Genomic DNA, 23,194 nt, shown 5'->3' with positions numbered 1-23,194 from the left:
CGAAAATTAAAATCCGAAATTCGGTTTTCTGATGCTCCAACCCTTAGAAAAGTCGGATTTTGCCCGAATTTTTTCGATCTTATCCGCGTGGTGCATGAGTAGCCACAACATACGTTTGGTAGCGCAAGTCCACAGCTACAAAATAAGCGTATCCCGAGCCCGATAGCTTCACCCGTTTCCGAGTCCTGTGTCTAAATCTGATAAGTCATGCGTTTTCATTAAAAGTTGACAATTTTATTATATTTCGTATTTGAGTTGTATAGGCACCTGTGTATGTGCATATTGAGGTGTCATTTCATCCTGGCTTCACAAGTTGAATATAGCGTTCTAGAATCCTCAAAAGTATAGATTACGTGTTGATAACCCTTAATTTACTCGATAATAGCTAAATGCATGAGTCCGAATGTCAAATTACCCCTTAAAACGGGGCGGGAAGGCTAGAGGTTTGAATTCGAACAGTTCTGGGACCATGGGGAGCGAATCGCACGTTGCCCCACAAAGGTGGGATTTATGGGCGGCAATCGGATATTAGTCGGGTGAGCCGGCTAACTTCAGCCAAAATAATAAAAAAAGGAGAGGCCAACTTCACACTATTGCGAGTCAGTCGACTTTTTCCCTCGGCTGCAGCTGATGTGTGCTTTTTGGCTCCGTCAGAAATAATTAACTTGTGTCCGAGGAAATTAATTTGGCTAATAATTAATGGAATAATTAGTCAACTTTGGCAAGCAAACTATTCATTAGGCGAGGTGCTAGCTAGGTAGCCAGGTTAGTTGTCTTTTCGTTACTTCTAAACATTTTTGTTGCAAATTTAACTTTTTTTAAAAATTTGACTCGGCTAATTGTAAATTTTTAATTAAATGGATTAAATACTTTGGTTTGGGTGGAAAATAGTTAAGTTTTAATTACATTGAACAAGATTCTGCGTATATGGTGACTCTTCTTTTAAATATTTTGTGCCATGACTTAAATTTGAATCGGTTAATTGTTAAAAGTCGACAAAATACTGGGTTTTAAATATACAATATATGTACATACGCACATGAAATAATTCTTATTTTTCATTTCAGTCCCATTTTCGGGACTGAAATTAATCTTGTGCAGTATTCTGAATAAAGAGTAAACATTATTTGGCAACGGTAAAAGTGTTGATGGTTCCCATTATGAGAAAGAAAATCTTATAAAATTACGAAAATGGGAGAAATAATTCCAAAATTTAAACTTAAAATTATAACAATTCGACATTATTGATGAAAAATCTGGATGATGAAGTGATGCGGGGGTCAATGTCCTCGCGTGGGAGAGAGAGACCGAGCGAGACGGGCAAGAGCTGAGGTCGCGCTGGACATTGCATAAAAAATCACGCGTTTTTGCCAACTTGCGGCGCCCAAAACGTGATGAATTTTGCGCATCTGCGCAAGTGCCGCACCAAATGTTGTTTCGAAAGACTTGCTCTTTCAAACTAACATGGTCACAAAATAATCTGGGCTGAACATGGTTTGCGTCTCCATTGTAAGTATTTATGCTCTAGCGTAGTAAAAATGGTCAGAAACTTTATTTCTACCGAAAAAAGTAGTTATATATCAGCTTGAAATTTTTGTTCTAGGTACATATGTACGAGTGAAATTACAAAAGCTGAAAGTGAGGCACTCTAGTGCGACGTTAATATTCTCATCACATTTAAACAGGGACAAATACGATTAACATACCAAAGCAAAGCAAAGATGGATATTTCCCCAGAATTCCTTATATTTATCACAATTAACATGTTTTTAATCTTTCTAAATTTAAAAAATGCATTGTCTTTCACAATTTCAAACCTTAATGAAGAAATCCTTAGTCCTTTTGCTCACTGTGCTATTCACATCTTAACTTTTCAACGGATCGATTACGTTCCTCCATCCTGTCCAGTCGTACTGACATTATATTCACTCGACCATACCATTGAAGCTGCAATGATACCCGTGTTCAACGTAAATTACAATTGCCTTGTTCATGTATATATAGACCCAAACTCATCGCAATTACCTATGACAGGCGGCCGGACGAGTGGACAGAAGGCCTTTTCACAAATGCAGTTCTGGTATCAAAACCAGGCAACCGGGTAGGATAATTCGAACTCCTGTCCAGCAATTTGCTCCTACAAGAATGGCATGTTTTCAATGTACACAGGCCAATATAGTTTGCTAGTCTTGAGTGGTCCTGATTCAGCTCGAATACCATTAAATGTTTTGGACGCTTGGTTAGAACTTGTACGTTTAACAACGAACTCCTTGATAACGGATAAGATAGTTTTCTTCCTGGGGAACCAGACTAGTATTGTCCCCGGAGAAGAATTAGTCCCAATTTATCAGAAATATTTTGTCTGTGACATTTACAACTACGTTTCTAATGCGAGTACTAAAATAAAATGGCAAGAATTATCCAGCATAGATTTCAAGATTATGGAGGACTGCAAGGTATCTTTGGCAAGAGGGACCACCTGGGTAATATATGAGAAGGACATGAATGATCCAGGTCTATTGAGGTTTAGGCGGCTTTCAATTATACAAAGGTTGCAAACCCTTTCTCCTCTCAATTATGATTTAGCGACTAACTACCAATATTTTATAATTGCATTGTTTGTTCCAAACATAACGTTTACCGCGGCGACATATGTGTGGTGGGATAGACTTTACTACTCAAACCAACCAACTATTATCGCTAATTATGAAGACGATCTCGACATTAGTTATCCTACCCTGGATCAACAATTGTTTTGTTTTCTGACCTGTTCCGGAACTTCGATTGCAAGCTACAACTTTCAAGCATACATTACAATGTACGACAATATATCATGGAGCTTTGCCTTGGTACTTTGCTTTCTATCTTCAATCTTGCTTTGGTTAGGTTTAAATGTAACGTTACCAAAAGAGGCAACCTGGAAGAAGGGTAATTGGGATTGGCCTTTCAGAGTATTGTTAGAGCAGGGAGTAGATAATATCTGCGAACAATCTGGTTTAAAGCGTATCGCAACAAGAATTATGCTGGGGGCATGGTTCGTAATGGGTGTCATACTAAGCAATGGTTACAGAGGAAATAATATTTACGAATTGACGTCCCCGCTAAAGATCTCAGGCCCCCGCACGATATCCGACCTTGTGAAAGCCCAAGTCGAAATTTACTCCAGATTCGGTGTAGATGATGAAGAAGAAATGAAGGATAACTTGAAACTGTACTGTAGAAACGATAGCTATGCAGATATGCTTCGTGATCTCTCGCTACCTGGGTGGAAAGATGATATCTATCAAGCCTTCCAAAATCAGACAGTTTTGCCGAGATGCACAGGTCAATTAGCAGCAGATGTGATATTTAGTGACGATATTGAGCGATATGCTAAGCTAAATAATATGATTGATAAGACTATGACTGCGAGCGATTTAAGAAAAATATCCCCACAAAACCCATGTTCGTCAATATCTGGCGTCGGCTATGATAAGTTCCGGTACTTACACTATGATAGTACGTGGTCTGATTATGATCATACAAGCTTCTCACTTTCAGTTCGTGCAACCGAATTTGGCAGAAAATTAAAGTCGAGATTATATGCATTATGTATGACCCAGGTTGGGGAGCACATCGTAGCTAAAGATACGAATATAAGTTTTAATTTAACAAAATATGTCCGACTAATACCATTTCTTCAGGTATCGACTCCTCTTCTATCCATCTTGAACACAATACAAGAATGCAATGAAACAAGTTTCATTGGCTGGGACAGTGACGTTAAGCTCATAAGAATGATGTATTATGAGAGACATCCCGAGAAAAAAATCTTTATGGGGACGGACCCCATATTTACTAGAAATATTCGGTTTGCCATTCGTGGATTTTGGGGACGTCCAGCAGTTTTAAGAATGTTTAGTTTAATCGAATCCGGCCTGGCGGCGGAATGGAGAGAAATCCGCGACTTTAATCAAGTGCTGAAGATACACTCGGGTGAAAAGAACAAATCTCGAGTAGACAACAGGATGAGGGTGAAGACGTTGGCCATAGGTGATAATATTGTTACGGTCTTCTATCTGCTTCTCATCTGTATTGGGGTTCCTATGATTGCTTTCTTAGTGGAAGTTACAGTTAGGAATAGAAGAGCTATATTGTTCCATTTGTGGTGGATAGTTAGCAGATTGATAATTAAAGTGAGAAATAGGCGAAAAATGAAGAAACACATCATAAAATAAACTCTCAAACGCTGGCGACGGGCAAACGTAAGATAAACTTCTCTCAATACATTCGGCAACCCAAGAATATTTTAAGAAGATAATATATAGTCAGTTCACACTCACCATACCAACGTAGCGTGTTCCCGCAATATTTTTAAACTAGATGACCAATCTCTCGCACAAAATAGAGATTAAAATTAAGGACAGAAATTTTGTAAATCTAGTACGCCAAAAGTTACATGCACGTAATTTTGTCACAGATGTATGTTTTGGCTACTTATTTATGTGTTCGTGTGCATATGTATGTATAAATTTATGTATAACAGTTGAATTATAAACTAAACAAATTTGGAATTTCCAAGTTTTAGATATTTATTTTATTGTGATTTATTATTTGGATCTTTTCCTGCATGGGCACCTCCAAATATTACGTCATCAAGATGTGAATGGCTGGTTTCGTATCGCCTTTCTTACTAGGGTTAACCTCTTAACGACGAAGTACATACATTTGCGTAGTTATTTTATTTTCCATTCACGGCGAAGTTCACACATTTGTGTAGTATTCTTTTTTTGGTTGACAACGAAATACACAAATGTGTGAACTGCATAAATTTCCTTGACACCAAAATTTCCTTAAAAAGAATATTTCTTCTGCATTTTGTGGAAAACTCGATGGTAGTATGGTGGTCGATGGTGGTAAACTCGTTTTCAATTTAATTTGTCAATTCAGATACTAAACGTGTATGTGCCACTAAACACGAATATAGACGTTACTATTGCTTTTGGCAGATCTAAAGAAATCGCGTTCAAATTTGAAACGGGGCCGCTTATGAATCTTTTGCAGGGTACCAGTGACATTTTCGTTGGAACAAACTAAGGGCCGTATACAAATAAAAAAACTTAGTAAATTTGCATTTATTACTTTTGCTCATTAAAATACAACCTTTCCGACAGTAAATTCTGTGTTCTTTTAAATCTTTTTTAATTCTGGTAAGGAGGAAGTCGGACAATTTCGTGTCCGTGAGATTTTTAAAATCTGACAATCCTACAATGTTCGGATTTATTTTTTCAGCTTTAATAGAGTCCAAATTTTGGTATGAAATATTTTTGCTTTCAAAGCCAGTCTTTCATCAGGCCAACCTTCTCACTAGATTTTGGAGCGTCGGTTAAAGTAATCCTGGGATTGCCCATCCCTGAATTCCGAGCATCCATAACACGAAGACAGATACGCAAGCATGCATCCTTACGACCGAGTTATAACCTCGAAGTAAAATGTGAAGTTGACGGTGTAGGCAGACTTCCCTGCTGATAAATAGGATCCATAAAAACTTATACAATATTAAACATGCGTACAGGTACAGCGAATCCTTGTTCTTTAAATAATCGTTTGGTTTCTGAATGGGTTAATACCAGAATGTTCAACATTTGGTAAGGTATAAAAGTACTAGGTGGCCCAGGCAAACTGGTAGTAAAATAAAACGCTGTAGCTACCACAGTTTTTGTGTTACACATTTCTTGTTAATTTTATTGGAAAGCTAGTTAATTTTTGAGTAGAAAACAATTATTATCTTCCGAAATTTCCACCTCTTACATTCACGCAGTGCTGAAGAAGCGGCCTCGAGTCCTCGACTAAAGTGCGCACTGAATCCGTGGATAAATTGTCTCATTCCGTGGTCAAAGATTTTTTTTAAAGCCTCTGCACTTTTACCAGGCTTAGAACACACCTTTGCCTCAAAGTTTTACAATTTTTCATAGCCCGGGATTCAAATCCAAGAAGGAGAATGGGAATTCCTAAGTGGAGATAAGGTCCGGATTTTGTTTTTTAGCCACGCTTGGATCGTTTTTTGCATGATGAGCTGGTGCTGAGTCCTGGTGTAAGGTTCAAACGACTTCATTGAATATGATCTTATTTAGGGAAATAAGATCATACTTAAAGAAATTTAATTCCCCCACCTCCCCCCCATTTTCAACAAAATGTATAGAAATTACCCCAATTAGCTCTATCCTACCAAAACCATCACAAAACTTGGATAATGTGATCTTTTGACCTTTTGTCTATATTGGGGGATTTATTAAGTCGATTTAGCGTAGATTATATCATTTTGTTTGTTGAAATATTCCTCTGACATTAAAATATCCTCATTTTAAAAAGAATCCTTTTAACTTTTTTCAGAGCGCACCGCTTCAAGTGAGCCTTGCATTTCTTTAATCTGGTTTTCCTCTGGGGAATTTTCAGCCTGTACCATGTACAACGTTTCAAAGCCTGAAGGCCAAGGTTCAATTTGAGGACTCGTTGGATACTTCGCAGCTACCCTGTCCGCTGTGAAGCTAGTTTCCGTTGGAATTTCGTGAATTTCTTCGAATTCTAAACTTTTGCGGCTTCACGATGGGTGTGGTCTTTGTAGGTTTCTAAAAAATTCTTCTTCAACTGTCCTTAGTCGATCTGGTCCCCATGAACGTTTTTATAGTCCGTTGGACTAAATTAAAGTGCACGTTCGATTCCTTTCACACCTTTCAAATTCACTATTTCTGTTTCGATTTTTTTATTGAAAAATTATCGACGCCCGCGTCCCTTCAATATTTCCTCTGTTGATATGCTTTGCAATAATTTAAAAATAGATTAGTGGTTTTTATGCAAAATCGCACGAGGAATCCAATGCAGTTCTTAGATTTTTATTATCTCCAGCGGTTTTGCAATTAAGAGCTACTTACAGCTTGCCTGGGCCCAGCAGGTAGTAATTTAGTAATTCGTCATCATGCAGTCATTTATGGACACAACTTACCGCTTAAAATGTCCCACACTTTGGCTCCCATCCGTCGTCACGATAGGTACTATTCCCTCCACGATATGGAAACTCATATACATCTCGGAAAAGAGGTAAACTCCAATTTGCAGCGCGATCCCGTAATATTGATAAACCAGAGTAAAAATTCTCCCGGACCGGGCACCCAGAATTGCCTAGGATTGCAGCCAATCCTCCGAACTGAGGGAGAAAGCCTTCAGATAGAAATAAGTCGGGCCGAGTTTTGGATTAAAAAATGGCACAAATGAAGGAAATAATGGCGCCATTATTGAATAAAGGACGGCAACAGAGGCAACCTTATCAATTTTTCGAGCGCTGATTTTATCTAGGATTGATTTATCATTGTTTAACGGCTTTCTGAATTTTTGAGCGGCAAATTCCCCGCGTTCCGTGTAAAGTCGGTGCGTACCTGGAGCACGTTTTCCATAGTGAAACCGCCCCTTAAGAAAACTATGTCGCCAAATATCATGACTATGCCGGTAAAGAGACATCCGAGGAGGGGGATAATGGTCACCATACTCAAGTCCGGGTCACGGTCGGACGATTGGATTGAGTGGATCAAAATATAAACCATGTGTGCCGTGAAGTAAGCTGAGAAAGCGGATATGAGCAAAAATCCTGAGGAAAATCTTGGTTCTTTAGATGAGATACGGGAGAATTTGCCGAATATGTTTGGATTGGTGTAGGCAATGGATAACCACCGCAGTTTTGGAATGATTAGGTTTAATAGTAAGTTTTCCATATTAGTGACGTGGTCAGAATTCAATTCATTTGGATTTCAATTTTTTTTGTTTTTATTACGTGGCTTTAAAATTTATTACGTATTGACTAGACTAGTGCATACATACTTCCCTCATGGTCTGAACCTCCGAAGATTTAAAAATAAATGGATTCATTTATTGTGTCCCTAGTCTAATTTTATGCCTAATGAAGACAAACGCAACGAGTTTGAATTGTTCCAATAATCAATAAGTATCCAGGCATGTCTGGAGCGTTCGTGAATTTTCCTATGAGTATTATACATAGTTCCTAGATAATTGGTTTATTTTCCCAATACAAAGTCACACCGTTTATTGTGGCAGGATAAAAGGTATACTCATATGTCATATGGAACATGCAAACAAATTGATTTACTGAAAGGGCAGAGGTATATATTTATATAAATAATGCATTCCTAATGTAATTTTATCTCGAAGAAATAAATTAACATGAAACCGTCGTCCCTGATTCCAACGTTAGTAATTTAGTAATAGGTTAAATTTAGGTTTTCATAGTCCTTACCCACAAAAATATAATTTTATGTTGACAGGAGCATTGTAAGTCAAGCTTAAACATATACATACCTTACCTGCTTTACTTAAATCTTTGGTTAGAATCCTTTTAATAATATTCTAAATATAATGTGTGCATTGTATGTCGAGTTCTAAGAAAATCTTTTAAAAAATTGCTAATTTCAACAAAAAGTTTTACACAATTTAGAACTTGTTATGCTAAAACTTAAACACCACAATCAATTTATTAACTATTTATGGATGTGTTTAGACTGAAGGTGAATGAAGTATGGTTGAAATAAATAGGTTTGTTGATACGTATTTAAGGGAGTGGTTGTACATATGAGTGGGTGTACCGGGTGCTGCTTGGGATACGAAGTATAATCCTGGCATCTTTTTTTGAGCACTCGCCTAGTCATATTGTACAATGGAGTCCCCCAAAAGTTTCTGGAGGTGTAATCCCATAAAATAAGCAGATATGGGAGAAAAGTCCCAAAACTTTTCCGCATTTTTATGCTTCTTAACGCCGTCAATGAAGGGAGTTTTCTATAAAAATGTGGAAAAAAGTTTGGGACATAATACCTCCCTTGGGCGGTGGTTCCCCAAGGACTTTTTTAAAAGTGTCCGTAGAACGCCACCATGATATATGTATGTAGTGGCTACTTATTTATGTGTATGTACAACAATTGAATTACAAGCTAAGCAAATTTGGAATTTACGAGTGTTAGGTATTGATTTTATTGCGATTGATTATTAACGTGCGTCTCTTCCTGCATGGGCACCTCCAAATATTACGTCATGAAGATGTGGACGGTTTGTTTTGTGTCGCCTTTCTTACTCGTGCTAAGCATTGCCTGGGTTGGATATGGGTAGGAGGTCTAAGGATCAGCGTGTTTTGATGATGTAATGCATGCACGATCCCTATGTATGTATATATGTAAGTTCGATATGCATATCTGAATACGAAATAATTACGGACTTGATCTTAGCACGCACAAATCAAGGATTTTACTGGGTTGGGTAGCAATGCGTGGGGACAGAGCGACAATTTCCCCACGAATATTTTATGTGCACATCATCTTGCCACCTATATTATAAACTGGAAATGTTTGTTGGCGACGGAAGTGAAAGTAAATGTTCTGAAACGGAAGTGCAAGTGGAGAAAGTTAGGTTTCGAATGGCGCGAAAATTCAAAATAAATTAAAAATTCAAAAATTAAAAGTCAGATGATAGTTATCTTTGTGGGTTATCTGACGGTGGTTATCTGGGGTAGTGGTCTGATGGTGGTTATCGGGAAGTGATTATCTGGGAGTGGTTATCGGGAAGGGGTTATCTCATTGTGCTCATCTGGGGGTGGTTATCTAGGGGTGGTTATCGTGGCGGTTATCTGGGGGTGCTTATCGTGGGCGGTTATCTGGGGTGTGGTTATCATGGTGGTAATCTGGAAGTGGTCGTTTGATGGTGGAGTGGGGGGCACTTTAGTTTCAAGTTAAAGTGAATTGGAAGTCAGTGTTACGTATAAATAAATATACATAAATGAATGGTAATAATTTGGTGAGATTGTATTTGTGGAGAGAGAGAAGAGAGAGGACAGTTTATTAGCGTAGCTAAAGACGGAGTGAGTACAAGAAGTGATTCGTTAACTAATTACTACTACATAGGCATAGATATGTGCCTAACATCAGTCACGGGTAAGCAGAATTTGCCGTTTTACTTTAAAGTAACGTGAAGGTAAAGTCAAGTGGAAGTCAGTCAAGAGTATGCAGGACTGGCCACTTTAATTTAAAGTAAAGTAAAGTTCAAGTCAAGTGGGAGTCCGTCACGGGTAAGCAGAATTGACCACGTTAGTTTAAAGTGAAGTTAATGTGAAGTGGAAGTCAGTCAGTTACGGGTTGGCGATTTTACTTCACAACATGGTGGCCAGGTCGGTATTGACTGACTTCAGCTTCACTTCCAAGACACTTCGCAGTGAAGTAGTCATGATAACCACTGTCAGATGACTATGATTAGGCAACCACTCAGATAAATAGCTACCTAAGATAACTACCGTGAGAGTTTTAATTTTTTTAATTTAATTTTTACGCGCCAGTGGAAACTTTACTTCCGTTTCCGACAGATATTTGCATCTTATAATTCTCGCTCGCCCGGCGGGAGACGGGCTTATACGCTAGTATTGTATAAACCGCTATCCCTCAATTTCAATAATGTTTTATTTACACGGACAAGAGTAGTGCAACGATCTGCTCCAATCCAGCCAGCATCATGGTAACAAATGTATTTTCTTGTATATAACCAAACCATCCAAGCTGGACACCCGTCGGTAACAGGGCCCTTAATACCCTAACCTGAGTCTTCCTCTCGCGTATAAATCCCAGCGACTGACGCGTCACTCTGAGCGAAGCGGCTCGAACTTTCTCAATTTTTGGCACCAAAGTTTTCAGAATTGTGTAAACAACTGCATCCAAGGAAATGTATGCTAGAAAAAATGCAACGTTCAACGTTTGTTCTTTCCAGATCCAAATAATAAGACAGCTGGAAGTGATTCCAAGCATCCATAGCATGAAGATCGTTATAGCTATGTGCACCCTTAGAATGGAGTTGTAGCATCCAAGTAAAATGTACAGTTGCCGGTGTAAAGAAACCTCGCTGTTGAAAAATAGAGTAAAAAAACTAATCAGTGCAAACGAATAAAATATGAAATTTGATTCAGTAACAATAACTACGTATTTAATATTGGAAAAAAATGTACCGTTTTCCAATCTCCAGATTAAAACTTTTCAATTCCCTTCTTGTTAAAGTTGGCAAGAATGGGTTTCAATTTAGTTTGTTATTTCGTATGTGCGTATTATTAACTAAACCGTTACATTGCAGATAAATACAGAAACGGGTAAAACACCTGTTAAACATATGTATGTATGTATAACGGATCTGCTATCCAGATGTATGCATGTATGTAAGTCAAATCTAAATGAACATCACATTGTTTTTGGAATTGGTTCCTTTTTAAACCCAAATATCCCATAAACCCAGGGTAGCATACCCTTGAGCTTGAAGGTGTTAAACCATCCATTGATGTGTGTAACTTACCGTTTAAAGTGTAATAAATTTTGGCAGCCATCCCCTCTCATGATTGGTGCTATCCCCTCCAAGATGTGCAAACTCATGTACATCTCGGCAAAGAAGTGTACACCAAATTGCAGTGCGATTGCGTAATATTGATAAAACAGAGTAAAAATTATAACCGACCGTACACTAAGAATGGCGTAGGATTTCAGACAGTAATCCGAACTGAGGGAGAACGCCTTTAACAGGAAGTAAGTTGGTTCGAGTTTTGGATTAAAGAACGGCACAAATGAAGGGACTATGGGCGCCATTATTGAGTACAAGACGGCAAACGAGATAAGCTTATCCATTCTAATTGCCCCGATTTTGTCAAGAATCAATCTATTTTTCGAAATTTTCTTTTCAAATTTTTGGAACTTAAATTCCACACATTCCGTGTAAAGTCGACGTGTGCTTTCGAGCACTATACCCATAGTGACACTGGACCTTAAGAAAACTAGGTCAGCGAACATAATGATGCATCCGACCAGTAAACATCCAAGGACTGGGATAATGGTCACCATATTTAAATCAGGATCACGGTCGGAAGATAGAATTGGGTGGATTAAAACACAAGTCATATGTACCGTGAAGTATGCTTGAAAAGCGGATGCTATCAGAAATCCAGGGAAATATTTGGGTTGTTTCTTAATTTGGGAAAATCTACCGAAAATATTGGGATGGACGTAGGCAACGGATAACCAGCGCAGTTTAGGGATGATAAGGTAAAATATCAAGTGTTCCATGTTTTCAATTTTATTAAAGACGTAAATTATAGAATTATTATTTAAACCCAGGGTTCATAAACGTATCAAAGAGAAATTGATACTGTGAGCAATGAAGCTGAAGAACATGGTTCTCTTTTAGTAGGTTCCAAGTAAATAGGGTTGCCGCGGGTAGTGAAAATGCTACCCGTTACCCGACCCGCTACCCGCAGCACAACTACCCGCACGGGTACCCGTTACCCGCTACCCGTTATGAGAATTAAGTTAAAAACTAACCAACCTCCTGAATAAATTTGATTTAATCAATTATTTGCTCATTTGGGTTGTTCAGTAGTTTGAGATAATGCTGTGCGAGTAACGAAGGCCATAATTTGCTAGATGTCATTATATGTTTCTGAAACCAGACTTTTTGGTTTTCAATGGAACCGTTTTCAAGCTACACCGGAATTTCTTAGCGAATTATATAAAAAAATCAAGCCAAAAGTTAGGAATTATCACTTATATTTCCGTTGAATAACCCGTTTAATGAGGGCAGAGTTCAAAGTCCATCACAGCTTTCGTCCAGTGAAGGAAAAATGCGCAGAACCTTTACTTAAAAATTGAACTTTGCCGCCAATATTTTTCTTCTTGATAGTGGGCCTTCAACCCGCAATCCATAATGTTTGGCTGGACTTTTTGATATACTCCCTAGGCCATCGTGGTGTAGCTTGGTGTGCTTGAAAAAAAGGTTAATTTATAATTTGACTTTCTGAAATTGTGATTTTAAAAATTGTCTACAAATACATTTTTTTCTTTCAATCGGATTCAGGTTTTACACCTTCCACAAATTAAAATCTCGTCAGTCTTACAAAAATACACACAAATACAAGTTAAAGTATTAACATATGATATTTTAGAGCAGGCAAATTATATGTACTTGAGTAACAATCATGTCTCCGCATTTTCGGTACGTGAAACGCATTTGAGGCTGCCGTAAGCTTCTGTGGCTTCCGAGAAGACACGCTCGCTATAAACGTTAGTTGCTGGCAAATGACAAATTTTGAAATGCATAAATAATAAATTGACGCTTTTGTTGGTAAACTGGCTGCTAAGTTTCTTTGCGAACTGATTTATGTCGAAAATTAAATAAAAACTCAACTACCCGTTACCCGTGCGGGTAATTCTCACTACCCGCAGATAACGGATACCCGCAAGAATCGCGCGGGTATGCGGGTCACGGGACCCCGACCCGTTACCAGCGGCAACCCTAGTTCCATGGGGAGACGCAGACTTATATAAATTTAATCAAGTCGGAATCAAATTTTAAATAGGAATGTCTAATAAATAGAAATTAAACCGGTTCCGTTTGTCATAACTTGTCATCCGTGGATGGATCCACGGAGATTACAATTATCGATTGGTTTGTGTATAGTTGCTATAAATGTAATAGCCAATTCCTTAACTTTTTGTTAACAAATAAAAGTAATGGTTATACATATACCCGGGTAAAAAATTTAAGGGATATTATGCAGAAATTTAGCTGGGAGTTATGCAGAAATTTGGCTGGAATTTATGCAGAAATATTTATGCAGAAACAATTTGCGCATAAAATATGCAGAATTATGCATAAATGTGCTAAAACTTTCTACAGAATATACCAGAAGTCAGAAGTCTTATTCAGAGTGGTTTATAATTTTTCTGCAAAAAACGCTGTTCCCGCTACTTATGTAGAATTATGTCAAATTCGACATTTGATTTTCACCCGGGATTTGTAACCCGGGATCACCAGCAATTTGGATATATCCAAATTACTTTTGTTACATGTTTAATTAAAATCTTGTGAGTATAGTTGAACTTTTGTAATATATAAACCTACCATTTTTGTTAAAAACTAAGTCATAGTTATACATAAGACAGGCATAAATACAGGGTGGGCTAAATGTCTTGCTGCACTGGACAATTTTTTAGTGGAAAAAAACTCGTAAGCTGCTATCGAAGTTTTGCCTCTGAAATTAGCTATTTTGGCATTATGTTCAATTAGTTCTGATATTAAAGTTGAACAATCAATAACTAGTAACTAATTTACATAGCTTTATGTAACATAAAATTTTACTTTGTAGCGAGACATTTAAAAAACCCTGTAAATACATTTAATGAATTCGCAATCTACATAATTTTAATCAAGGCAGAGAAATGAAACAGGTTTCATTTGTTTCCAATAATCAATTATGTATCCAGGCATATCTAGATACGTATCGATGCGATGAATTAATCCATCTCTATTGTATATAGTTTTTCTAATATATCAACCTCCGTTTTTAATTAAGATAGATATATACAATGAGATCGTGATTTTTCATCTTCCTACGATTTTCGAGCTAGATACCTTAAAATGTTCGTAAAATTGAGTAGATTAAGAATCCGTAATAATATTGGGGGCGAGCTTAGCCAGTTTTCGAGATAAATGCCAAAATGTGCGAATTTTGACTTTTGTCTCAAGCTCGTCCAAATTCGGTTTAATATGACTGAAAATAATTTGACAAATTATTTTTGGACTAGAATGCCTCTAGTCCAAAAATATGCCACTGCCTCGATTTCGGACCCCAATTTTCCAATTTATTGAGTTTTGCAAAATTATTGCAATTTCCATATTAGTTTTACACGATGGAATTACTGTAATTATTGAAGGTTCTTAGCGTATTGTTTACACGTCATAGTTATAGACATATTTTGCCAATTACAAAAGAAATTTTGTTAGAAAATTCAAATAATTTCATTCGAAATTGAAATTTCGAATATTATCTGTCTAATACTACAGCGTATTCGTTATATGAGCTTTTCACTTATCAGGAATTTTGAAAGCAACACAAAATTTTGTAAGCAATTCGGAATTTTGTTAACAATGCGACATTTTGTTAATGCCGCGTTGCCTTGTTCAATAATAACAGTCATAGTTACATATGCGTCCAAACAAATTAATTTTTTAAATCTGTATTAACAATCTTGCAATGAAATAAATGCTTGGGAAAGGGTTTGAGCAAATAAAACCTAAAAATTTATACAACAATTTTAACCGAATTCAAACTTTTGGACAAAACTTGCTTAAGACTAATATAATAAGACTACACTAATTAACAATGTATCTGGAGTTTGAAGGTAAAATGGTGAAGTTCAAGTAAATAAGTTGTTTGTTACGTTTAACAGAGGGGGAAAGGTCAACGAAGATGGCTGTACGCCGCAGGCAGCATTTTAAGAGCCGCCGGAAGAATCTAATGGCCGATAAATATGATTTATTTCCATTCCTGCTACATACAGTCAATGGAAAAAGTATAGGCAACACCAGCGAGAGCTACATAAAATTGTTTAACTTTGAACGCACTTAGAAAATTTAATGTAGTATTCGATTATAATCACGTTTCCGACCTAAATCAAAGAGTCGCAACCTAATTCTAATTTTGACCCAAATGCATCAGGTACGAACCTGCAAAAAGTATTGGCAACATTTGGTTCAATTAAGTGTGCGAAATTATTACGCTAACCATCCTCAACATTTCGTGGTGGTAAGTTAATTAGACAACAAAATATGAGTTTAATTGCTTCAGAAGTCTAGATTAGTGTTGTTTAGGGCCAAAATGGTGACCCAAAACGGTTGTGTCTGGCGGCGCGAGAAATCAGCATGTCTACTTTAGTAAAATGCTTCGATATTGAAACATCAAGCAGAAAGCATGCTTCTCGATATGCACTATTCAAAAGATATCTAAGAAATAAAAAACGAGAATCCTAGTTGCTAGTTTTCAACGAATCGGATAACAAAAGTTACCAACGCCTAAAATCGATATGTAAATTAGTCAAGAATTTCGTCAACGTAGGAGGATTTCAGCTCCTAAAATCAACTGGAATTTGAGAACCAACTATGGAGTCAACAAATCAGACAATGCGATGAACAGTCGAATTCATGCCATGGAGTTTAAAGGTCGAGTAGCCCAAAGGACGCGTGGGCCCCCAAACTGAATCTACTCAGGAAATTGGAATGGTCTATATCCCACTCCACAAACTTTTAGTGAATAAACAAGGGTCTTCACGTCTTACCGAAGCATATTTTACTTATTCAGATCGGATTGGCTGGTTAAAATGTGGTGGATGAATAGTTAGACTCAAAAAAACGAATGCCTTCATCCGACAATCAAACACTGAGACGGATCGACTATGGTTTGGGGTCAAATGTCTTCGTCGGGGTGCCGCAAACTGGTCACTATTGTCTAAATCATGATCAACTAGGTATATTTAAGACTTCCAAAAGATAATTTGAAATACTCTGCAAAACAGACTGAACGAAATAGAAATTTCCAAATCCCACAATGTTGTTACGCCAAGCTTTTAGCCAAATTAACGAAGAAATTTTTGGACACCGAAGAGGTTAAGCTTCTCCCGTTACTTACACAGTCTCCTGACATGAATCCTGTTGTTTCGGTTGAGAAAGGAGTGTCTGGCACTGTCTTGTAAAAAACCATTAGTCAAGAACCTACCTGATCCAAGTTTTGTAAGACGAGTGGGAAATCATGTCGGAGAGAAATTTGTGGAGTCAATTCCAGGGCATGTTTCTGCTCCTATTGCATCGAGGGGAGTTGATAAGTGGTTCTAGATGCAGTTTGTCGAAACCAAATAAGAGATTCTTTGTTTTACGCTTTTTTAATTAAAAGGTGCCAATACTTTTTGTGGGTTAATTTTGTAAGTTTTCCAACAAATTATTGAAAAAATCTGTTCATGAAAATTAAATCCATAAAACATGATTATAATCGAACACTATATTAAATTTGCCAAGTGCGTGCAAAGTCTTATGTGAATATGGTAATGCATGCCAAAGTTGCCTATACTTTTTCCATTGACTGTACATCGGGGCGCCACTCGCCGAAGCATTTACCCAAAGTGACGATGCTGGTCGGCGTTGACAACAAAGAGGGTGTTTAGGACATACATATACTACTACTACCAACACCCCCACCCAGATATGTCAGCCACACCCTCACAAAATGGTAAAAAGATCTCTACATTTGAACATCATTGAAAATCTTCCAATTTACTCCCAGTTTGAAGTACTAGTATCCAATATAGGTCTTTGTTTTATCATAACCATATTATTGTTAAGAAACATTCAAAAGTTATCAGAATTAACGTTAATATTAGACAGTGGATAAAAGAACTCAAATTCACAATAATTATTAGATTCGTTTATAATAAAACGACTTTTCAAGCTCCGAGAAAATGAAATTACTCAAAATTTATGTTTACAAAGAGACTAATTGTAAGTCGATAAGGAGGATCCACTCATTTTCAGAATGTAATTACTTTTAAATAGGGTAACATATTTTTAAGAGCGGTGAGAAATTTTTTTACAAAGAAAAGTGTGTGCACAAAATACAAACTTTTAATAAGGGCTACCAAATAAATTAAGCCTCACATCAAAACAAGATCCGGTTGGAAATAAATAGGTGCACACATTTGTCCATACATTCTTAAAAATAACATTCGTAAAAATACACTGAAAAAATGATTGGGAAAAAACCCTTTGGAAAAGTAGATTCGCAATTAATTTCATACTACGTAATCTATATTTAACCCGGGGTACTCTTTATTAAATTAACGCCACTCTGGATTTAGTATTATTTATCCAATCTGAAATTCAGACTGCATTAACTTCTCGAAAGGTAACATTATCTTACAAATACAAAATTACGATACAATAAAGACATGCCCAAACTTGTGCATATTTCACACTCATAAAAATAATATTACCGTTTAAAAAAGTGGATATGCATCGTCTCAATTGCAATGCGTGTTACATAAACTGTACTAAATCCAGAGTATCCTTAACTTAATACGCAGAACAATTTAGTCTCAGATTTTAGTACAGTTTGCTTAAAACAGATTTGAGAAGATACACATCTAAATACTTTTTCAAAGGGTAACATTATTTTTAAGAGTGATTGATGGGAACTCTTCTACTCCTGAATAGCTGTATTGTTTTCCCCTTCCTCGCCTGACGCATTTATTTTGAATGTGGACTCTGAGACGGTCATTTTTCGCGTGTTTAAATTCCTTTCCACACAGCTTGCATTTCTAAGTTCGGGTAGTTTCATTCACACTTTCGAAATATGCCCAGACAGGGTCTCGGGTCTTGAAGCCTTTTACAGTCTTAGGAAGATGAGGTAGGTTATGTGGTGGAGGGGGCGGGGGGATTAATGCATCTTTTGTCCCCACTGAATTAAGGCCTTCTCCTGAAATAAGTTAATAATAATAGGTTAGCATGCAAATCGAAATCAAAATCCCATTATAATTCACAAGGTCTTTAAAGTTCGATTGACAAAAAAATGCCATATTTGGGGGGCTATTCATCTATTACGTGATCCAAAATTCGCAATTGTACCACCCACCCACCCAACGAACATATACATTAAGGGATAGGGATAATTTTAACATAGGAAGGCTTAAACCACCCACTCATTAAACTGATAACGTAATGTATGGACGTCCCCTTGGCAAAAATTACGACTACATGAGTAAGTTAAATTTTACTTTAGCACGAGTAAAAGACGCATTTCTCTAAAAAAAACACGGATTTTGGTTTTCGGAGTAGTATTAAATTATCAGTTAAATATCCACCAAAAATTAATTTCCTTGTTAAGGTCACTTATTTCTTGACCACTCTGCACATCGTCGAAAAATTCCCGTATTTCAGATTGGAAAACAATTCTAATGATGAGCTCTTACCAACTTCCGCCGGAAGCTCAATATTCTCTTGGGAAGGGATTATTACAAAATCGGAAGTATACGGATAAATTTCCACTTCTTCTTCAGAATCCTCCGGTTCCATTTTAACAGAGTCAGGTCCAATTTCCACGGATTCCTGGTCCACGATGTAAATTGGGTCGTGATTCTCGTGCTGGTCGTCGCCTTGGGAAACTGTTTGAGATGATGTCTTGCCGTCGATACGTTTTCCTATTTGCAATATTTTTAAAATCAAAAACATTTTTGCTCACTTGAGTTGAAAAATGTATACAGTTTAAACTTTTGACTTGAATATTAGAGCACATTTAAAGTTAAAGCATGTTTTTGATCATTTCTCGCCACGGGAATTAAAATAGATTAAAATATGTTACAATTTTGGACGACCAATTTGTACTCGATTATTCGAATTCCGGTGAGTTTTTTAAGCCAGTTTCGAAGACTTCTAACTTGTCTGAAGGTCTCTTAAACCTATGTAAAAACTCTTTTAAAAGTGTCAAAATCTGGAGAGTATATTCGCAAAAAAATTGGCAGCGACTACTTTCACATACAAACTTGTCGTGCAGAAGTTTAAAATAGTTCCCAGAGGAGAGAAATGATTCAAAATGTGTTAATTTTGACGTTTAAATTAAAAAATATATTTATAAATTTAATACGTTTTCGTCTTTTAAATTTTTGGTGTCTTTCTCCAGCGAATTTTTGTGGTACGTATTCCGAATCGGAGGATTCTTCGTCATCGCCCAGATCTAGCAAAAATCAAATTATTATTAATTTGAATCCAGGATAATTACTTATGTTTAAAAAAGTTAAGAGATAATTAAATCACCAAAGATGCCAAGTTGTGCGAAATGTTTTGCAATTTTTGTCACGAATGCTTCCAACTTGGCGACACGATGGATAAGTTTTTCCATTTCACGTTTAGTAACTGACATGATTGGTTAAATGAAATTACAGATATTGAGTCTTGTCCTGGTAGAAATGTGTGGCAATTAAATTACGATATTTTGCAGATGGTGAAAATATGTATTTTTCCAACACATGACTAAAATGTGTCAACATTGCGTTCGTTCGCTCGCAACAAAATGATCTCCCTTTCCCCTCAAAATGTTTTGCGTTTACAAAATAAAACAAAATTCATGCATTTTTTTCAAATCCAGGGTGCCCACACTCTTGATTTTACATTAGGATAACCACACTAAATTGAAATAAACTTTATGATTTATGAAGTTATGTGTTGTGTATAATAATAACATTACGCTAGCATAGTTTGCTGCATATTAAAAAAATAATAATCAAGGGTGGTCAAAAAGTGTGACTCGTTCATTTTTTTTCACACCATGCATTCTTAACCCAGATGTAATAAGGAGAATTTTAATTAAGTAAGAAATAATGAATAAGCATTTGTGTTTCAAGTTTTTATTATGCACATGATTTTTTTTCAATTGTTAACTTCAATGAATACTGAATGAATGAATGAAGGAATGACAATTTAGTTAATTAATTATTTAATTAGTGACAATTTTTAACAGACACATACAACATATATATGAAAACAATAGGAAATTTATAACGCTTCCTCTAGCTCATCAAGTTGCAATATTTTTTGCAATTTTTAACTTTTTTATATGAATATTGAAGTAATAAATGACTATTTAATTAATTCATCATTTGATTAATATTTAATTAAGGATATTTTAGTAGAAACACATGAAAACAAGTGTAGATGAATAACGCTTCCTCCCTCCACATCAATTCCTGGCGGTCAGTGCTTAATTATATAATAGACTTGGAGATATCTTCCTAATCTTCGAAGCTTCTCGCCTCGTTCATCCAACCCATGTGCGGCGCCATAACCGGCGTAATCGTGCTCAAAAGCTGGACCCTTACAGCACTTCATGGACAAATAAAAACTTAACAAAACAATAAAATAAGAGAGCAAATACAAAGTCGAAAATGATAGAGCTGTGACGCCCGCAATATAATTTGGTTTTCCAGCAAAAAATGGTACAAACCAGGCTTCATAGGTGAACTGAATGGTTGACAGGATTAACAATAACGATAAAGAAAGGAAGCCTAGAATTGGCAGGGTTTTGGCGAAGGGGAAATGACTCTGGCGGAGGTGGCCGTGATGATTGTGCTCCTCGTCGTACTGAAATTTCATACAAATCGTTAAATTAATTAATATTTAGGGTAAATATGTAAAGTGTAAGATAATAATTAATGAGCGTACTCACGTCAACTTTTACACATTTGTAAATATTTATGCACCTTTCAAATTAAAAACAGTACTTGCGAAGCTTTTAGAAATTTGGCTACACTTTTGGTAACAGAGCTTGAAGAGATTTACGCAGAAAAAGGACATGGTTTTATGTAATTCAAAAAATTATTTCGCAAACGCTTTTAAAGATTTCTATCACCGCTTGGTAATATCTTGTCACCAGATTGTTTAAACTGTAAAGACTAAATTTGTACATAATGATATGCAGACCTTCAATTCTCTCAACTTGCGGTTGAGGTAGATCCAAAGCACCAAAATAGATGTAGTCGTGACTGCAGAGGTGAAAGAAATGAGGAAATTGATCCAGCCCTGCTCAAATGCACATGAGCTAATTAATTAACTGTTTTATTAAACAAGTTAAAAATTATGGTACTAAAATTAAATATCACTGTGTTTACTTTGTTGGTAATTTTTGTTTCCATATTTTCCCCAATTGTCGACTGGACATTGATCTGTGTCCCTTTGAGCCCAATGAGGAAGCAAAGGATGGACAGCATGAAGAAATATGACTACATAAACATGATTTCAAAAACTTTTAGAAAATTTTGAAATACAATAATTTTATTTAAAATAATCACATTTTTAAAAACAGAGATCTCAAATTTATGCAGGTGCATGAAAAAGACACTGCAAAATATCCGTAATGTTTGCCACCCCATGTTGTGCATGTGCATGTATTTACAGAGGTAGCTATACTGCTAAAAATCTGGTAAAATGCAATCTAACATAAACCTAACCACGTGGTGATAATTTCTTTTACTAATCGGTGACATTTATCACAATGACCGTGACGCCACATATTTACATACGTAGATATGCAAATACATAAGTACGTATGCTTGTCGCGATTTTGTCGATATTTTGACACTGCGGTTATCTTAAAATGAATAATTTGCTGTCCACACGCACCGAACAAAGTATTCCCGTATAATGGACTAGCACGAGCAGGAAACCAATCACGTTTCCAGTGATAGGCATAACAATTTAATTTGTTTTTACATTCCCTATTTTATGGAATACACTGTGTAATAAACGAAGCTGTAAAATTTCTAGTCATAATAATATAAACTTTAAGGATCTAGTATTTACTCCATTGCAGTCACAGTAGAGATGATAAAGTTATGAGAAAGCAACATGTGTGCAAAAAGACGGCTGGAGAAAAGGGATCGATCAGGGGCCGTTCATAAATTATGTAACCCGAGAGAAGGGAAAGGGCTGTAATGATGTCACGCCCATGTAACACATGTTTAAAGGGAGAGGGGGTCTTAGAAAATTTTTGCGTTGTATAATGTGTGAACGGCCCCCATGTACAGATGTACATACATTCAACCCGGGTTTCGTTTATCGAACAGGAACAAAAAATATACCTGGGTTGTGACGGTTAGCTGTAAGAACGGCTTCAAGTACATTCGCACACATACATATTGTCAAATTATTTATGCTAATATGTAATCACCTCGTTTGCATATTTTGGCACATTCGCGAGATACAGCGTTTATTCAGTATGGAGAACCCGTATCGCCGAAAATTAGCATAGTAAGATTCATAAAAATGAGGTGACACGCTTAAGTAAATAAGATGTATTATAAAGATGCAGATTTGTGCATACATTTATGTTTATATTTACTGCATACATTTGTTATGCAAATAACATATGCATTTATGTAAATATGTAAATATGTAGTTGTTGCTAATTAATGTGTGCACATAGGTACATATGCAAATATGCAATGAGGAGTTTAAGTTTGGAGTGGTGAATTTCTTTTTATGCATTCAACATCAACATGGAAATGTGTATGGGAGAACCTGGCTACATAAATATTAGTACGGAAAATAAATACGTATTTCTTAAATCAAATGTGATCAACCACAAAGTAAAGGACTTAACATGGACGTGAACACACATCAATATTTGCACCCTTAAAAATAATGTGATCCTTGAAAAGTACTAAAATGCATCCGGACTCGATGGCTTGCGAAAGAGCAAAGTTTACTCTGGATTTAGTATTTATAATTTGCTTAATAAGAAATTCAAAGCGCATTTACTTTTCAA

General features: G+C 36.4%; 2 protein-coding genes and 1 long non-coding RNA gene across 5 annotated transcripts; 1 reads left to right on the top strand and 2 right to left on the bottom strand.

Annotated features, from left to right (window-relative positions):
- Positions 1 to 622: 622 nt before the first annotated feature.
- On the top strand, positions 623 to 17,837 carry LOC118433275. The gene is made up of 2 exons (XR_004833288.1): positions 623 to 765; positions 15,285 to 17,837. It is a non-coding gene; the product is annotated as an uncharacterized LOC118433275 (long non-coding RNA).
- LOC110861870 lies at positions 17,175 to 20,001 on the bottom strand. 2 transcript variants are annotated; one of them, XR_004833287.1, is made up of 5 exons: positions 19,690 to 20,001; positions 19,520 to 19,609; positions 18,849 to 19,076; positions 18,032 to 18,355; positions 17,175 to 17,854 (listed from the first exon to the last, which is right to left on the bottom strand). XR_004833287.1 is itself a non-coding variant. In XM_022111006.2 (4 exons), the coding sequence occupies exons 1-4, from the start codon at positions 19,793 to 19,795 to the stop codon at positions 18,198 to 18,200; spliced, it is 582 nt and encodes a 193-aa protein (XP_021966698.1). In that variant the 5' UTR covers positions 19,796 to 20,001; the 3' UTR covers positions 17,175 to 18,197. The 2 variants fall into 2 exon arrangements, 1 of the variants encoding a protein (XP_021966698.1); XM_022111006.2 differs by having other exon boundaries at positions 17,175 to 18,355.
- Positions 20,002 to 20,321: 320 nt separating this feature from the next.
- LOC118433295 lies at positions 20,322 to 22,258 on the bottom strand. Of its 2 annotated transcripts, none has more exons than XM_035845081.1 (4): positions 21,720 to 22,258; positions 21,540 to 21,650; positions 21,352 to 21,450; positions 20,322 to 21,012 (listed from the first exon to the last, which is right to left on the bottom strand). In XM_035845081.1, exons 1-4 carry the CDS (start codon positions 21,813 to 21,815, stop codon positions 20,626 to 20,628), a joined length of 693 nt encoding a protein of 230 aa, XP_035700974.1. In that variant the 5' UTR covers positions 21,816 to 22,258; the 3' UTR covers positions 20,322 to 20,625. The 2 variants fall into 2 exon arrangements, with proteins under 2 accessions (XP_035700974.1, XP_035700975.1); XM_035845082.1 differs by having other exon boundaries at positions 20,323 to 21,012; positions 22,051 to 22,258.
- Positions 22,259 to 23,194: the final 936 nt, after the last annotated feature.

This window comes from Folsomia candida, unplaced genomic scaffold (assembly GCF_002217175.1).
Source record: "Folsomia candida strain VU population unplaced genomic scaffold, ASM221717v1 Fcan01_Sc046, whole genome shotgun sequence".
NCBI classification, from domain to species: domain Eukaryota; kingdom Metazoa; phylum Arthropoda; class Collembola; order Entomobryomorpha; family Isotomidae; genus Folsomia; species Folsomia candida.
Note: the sequence above shows the minus strand (reverse complement) of the source record. Positions and strands in the feature narration are given on the sequence as shown.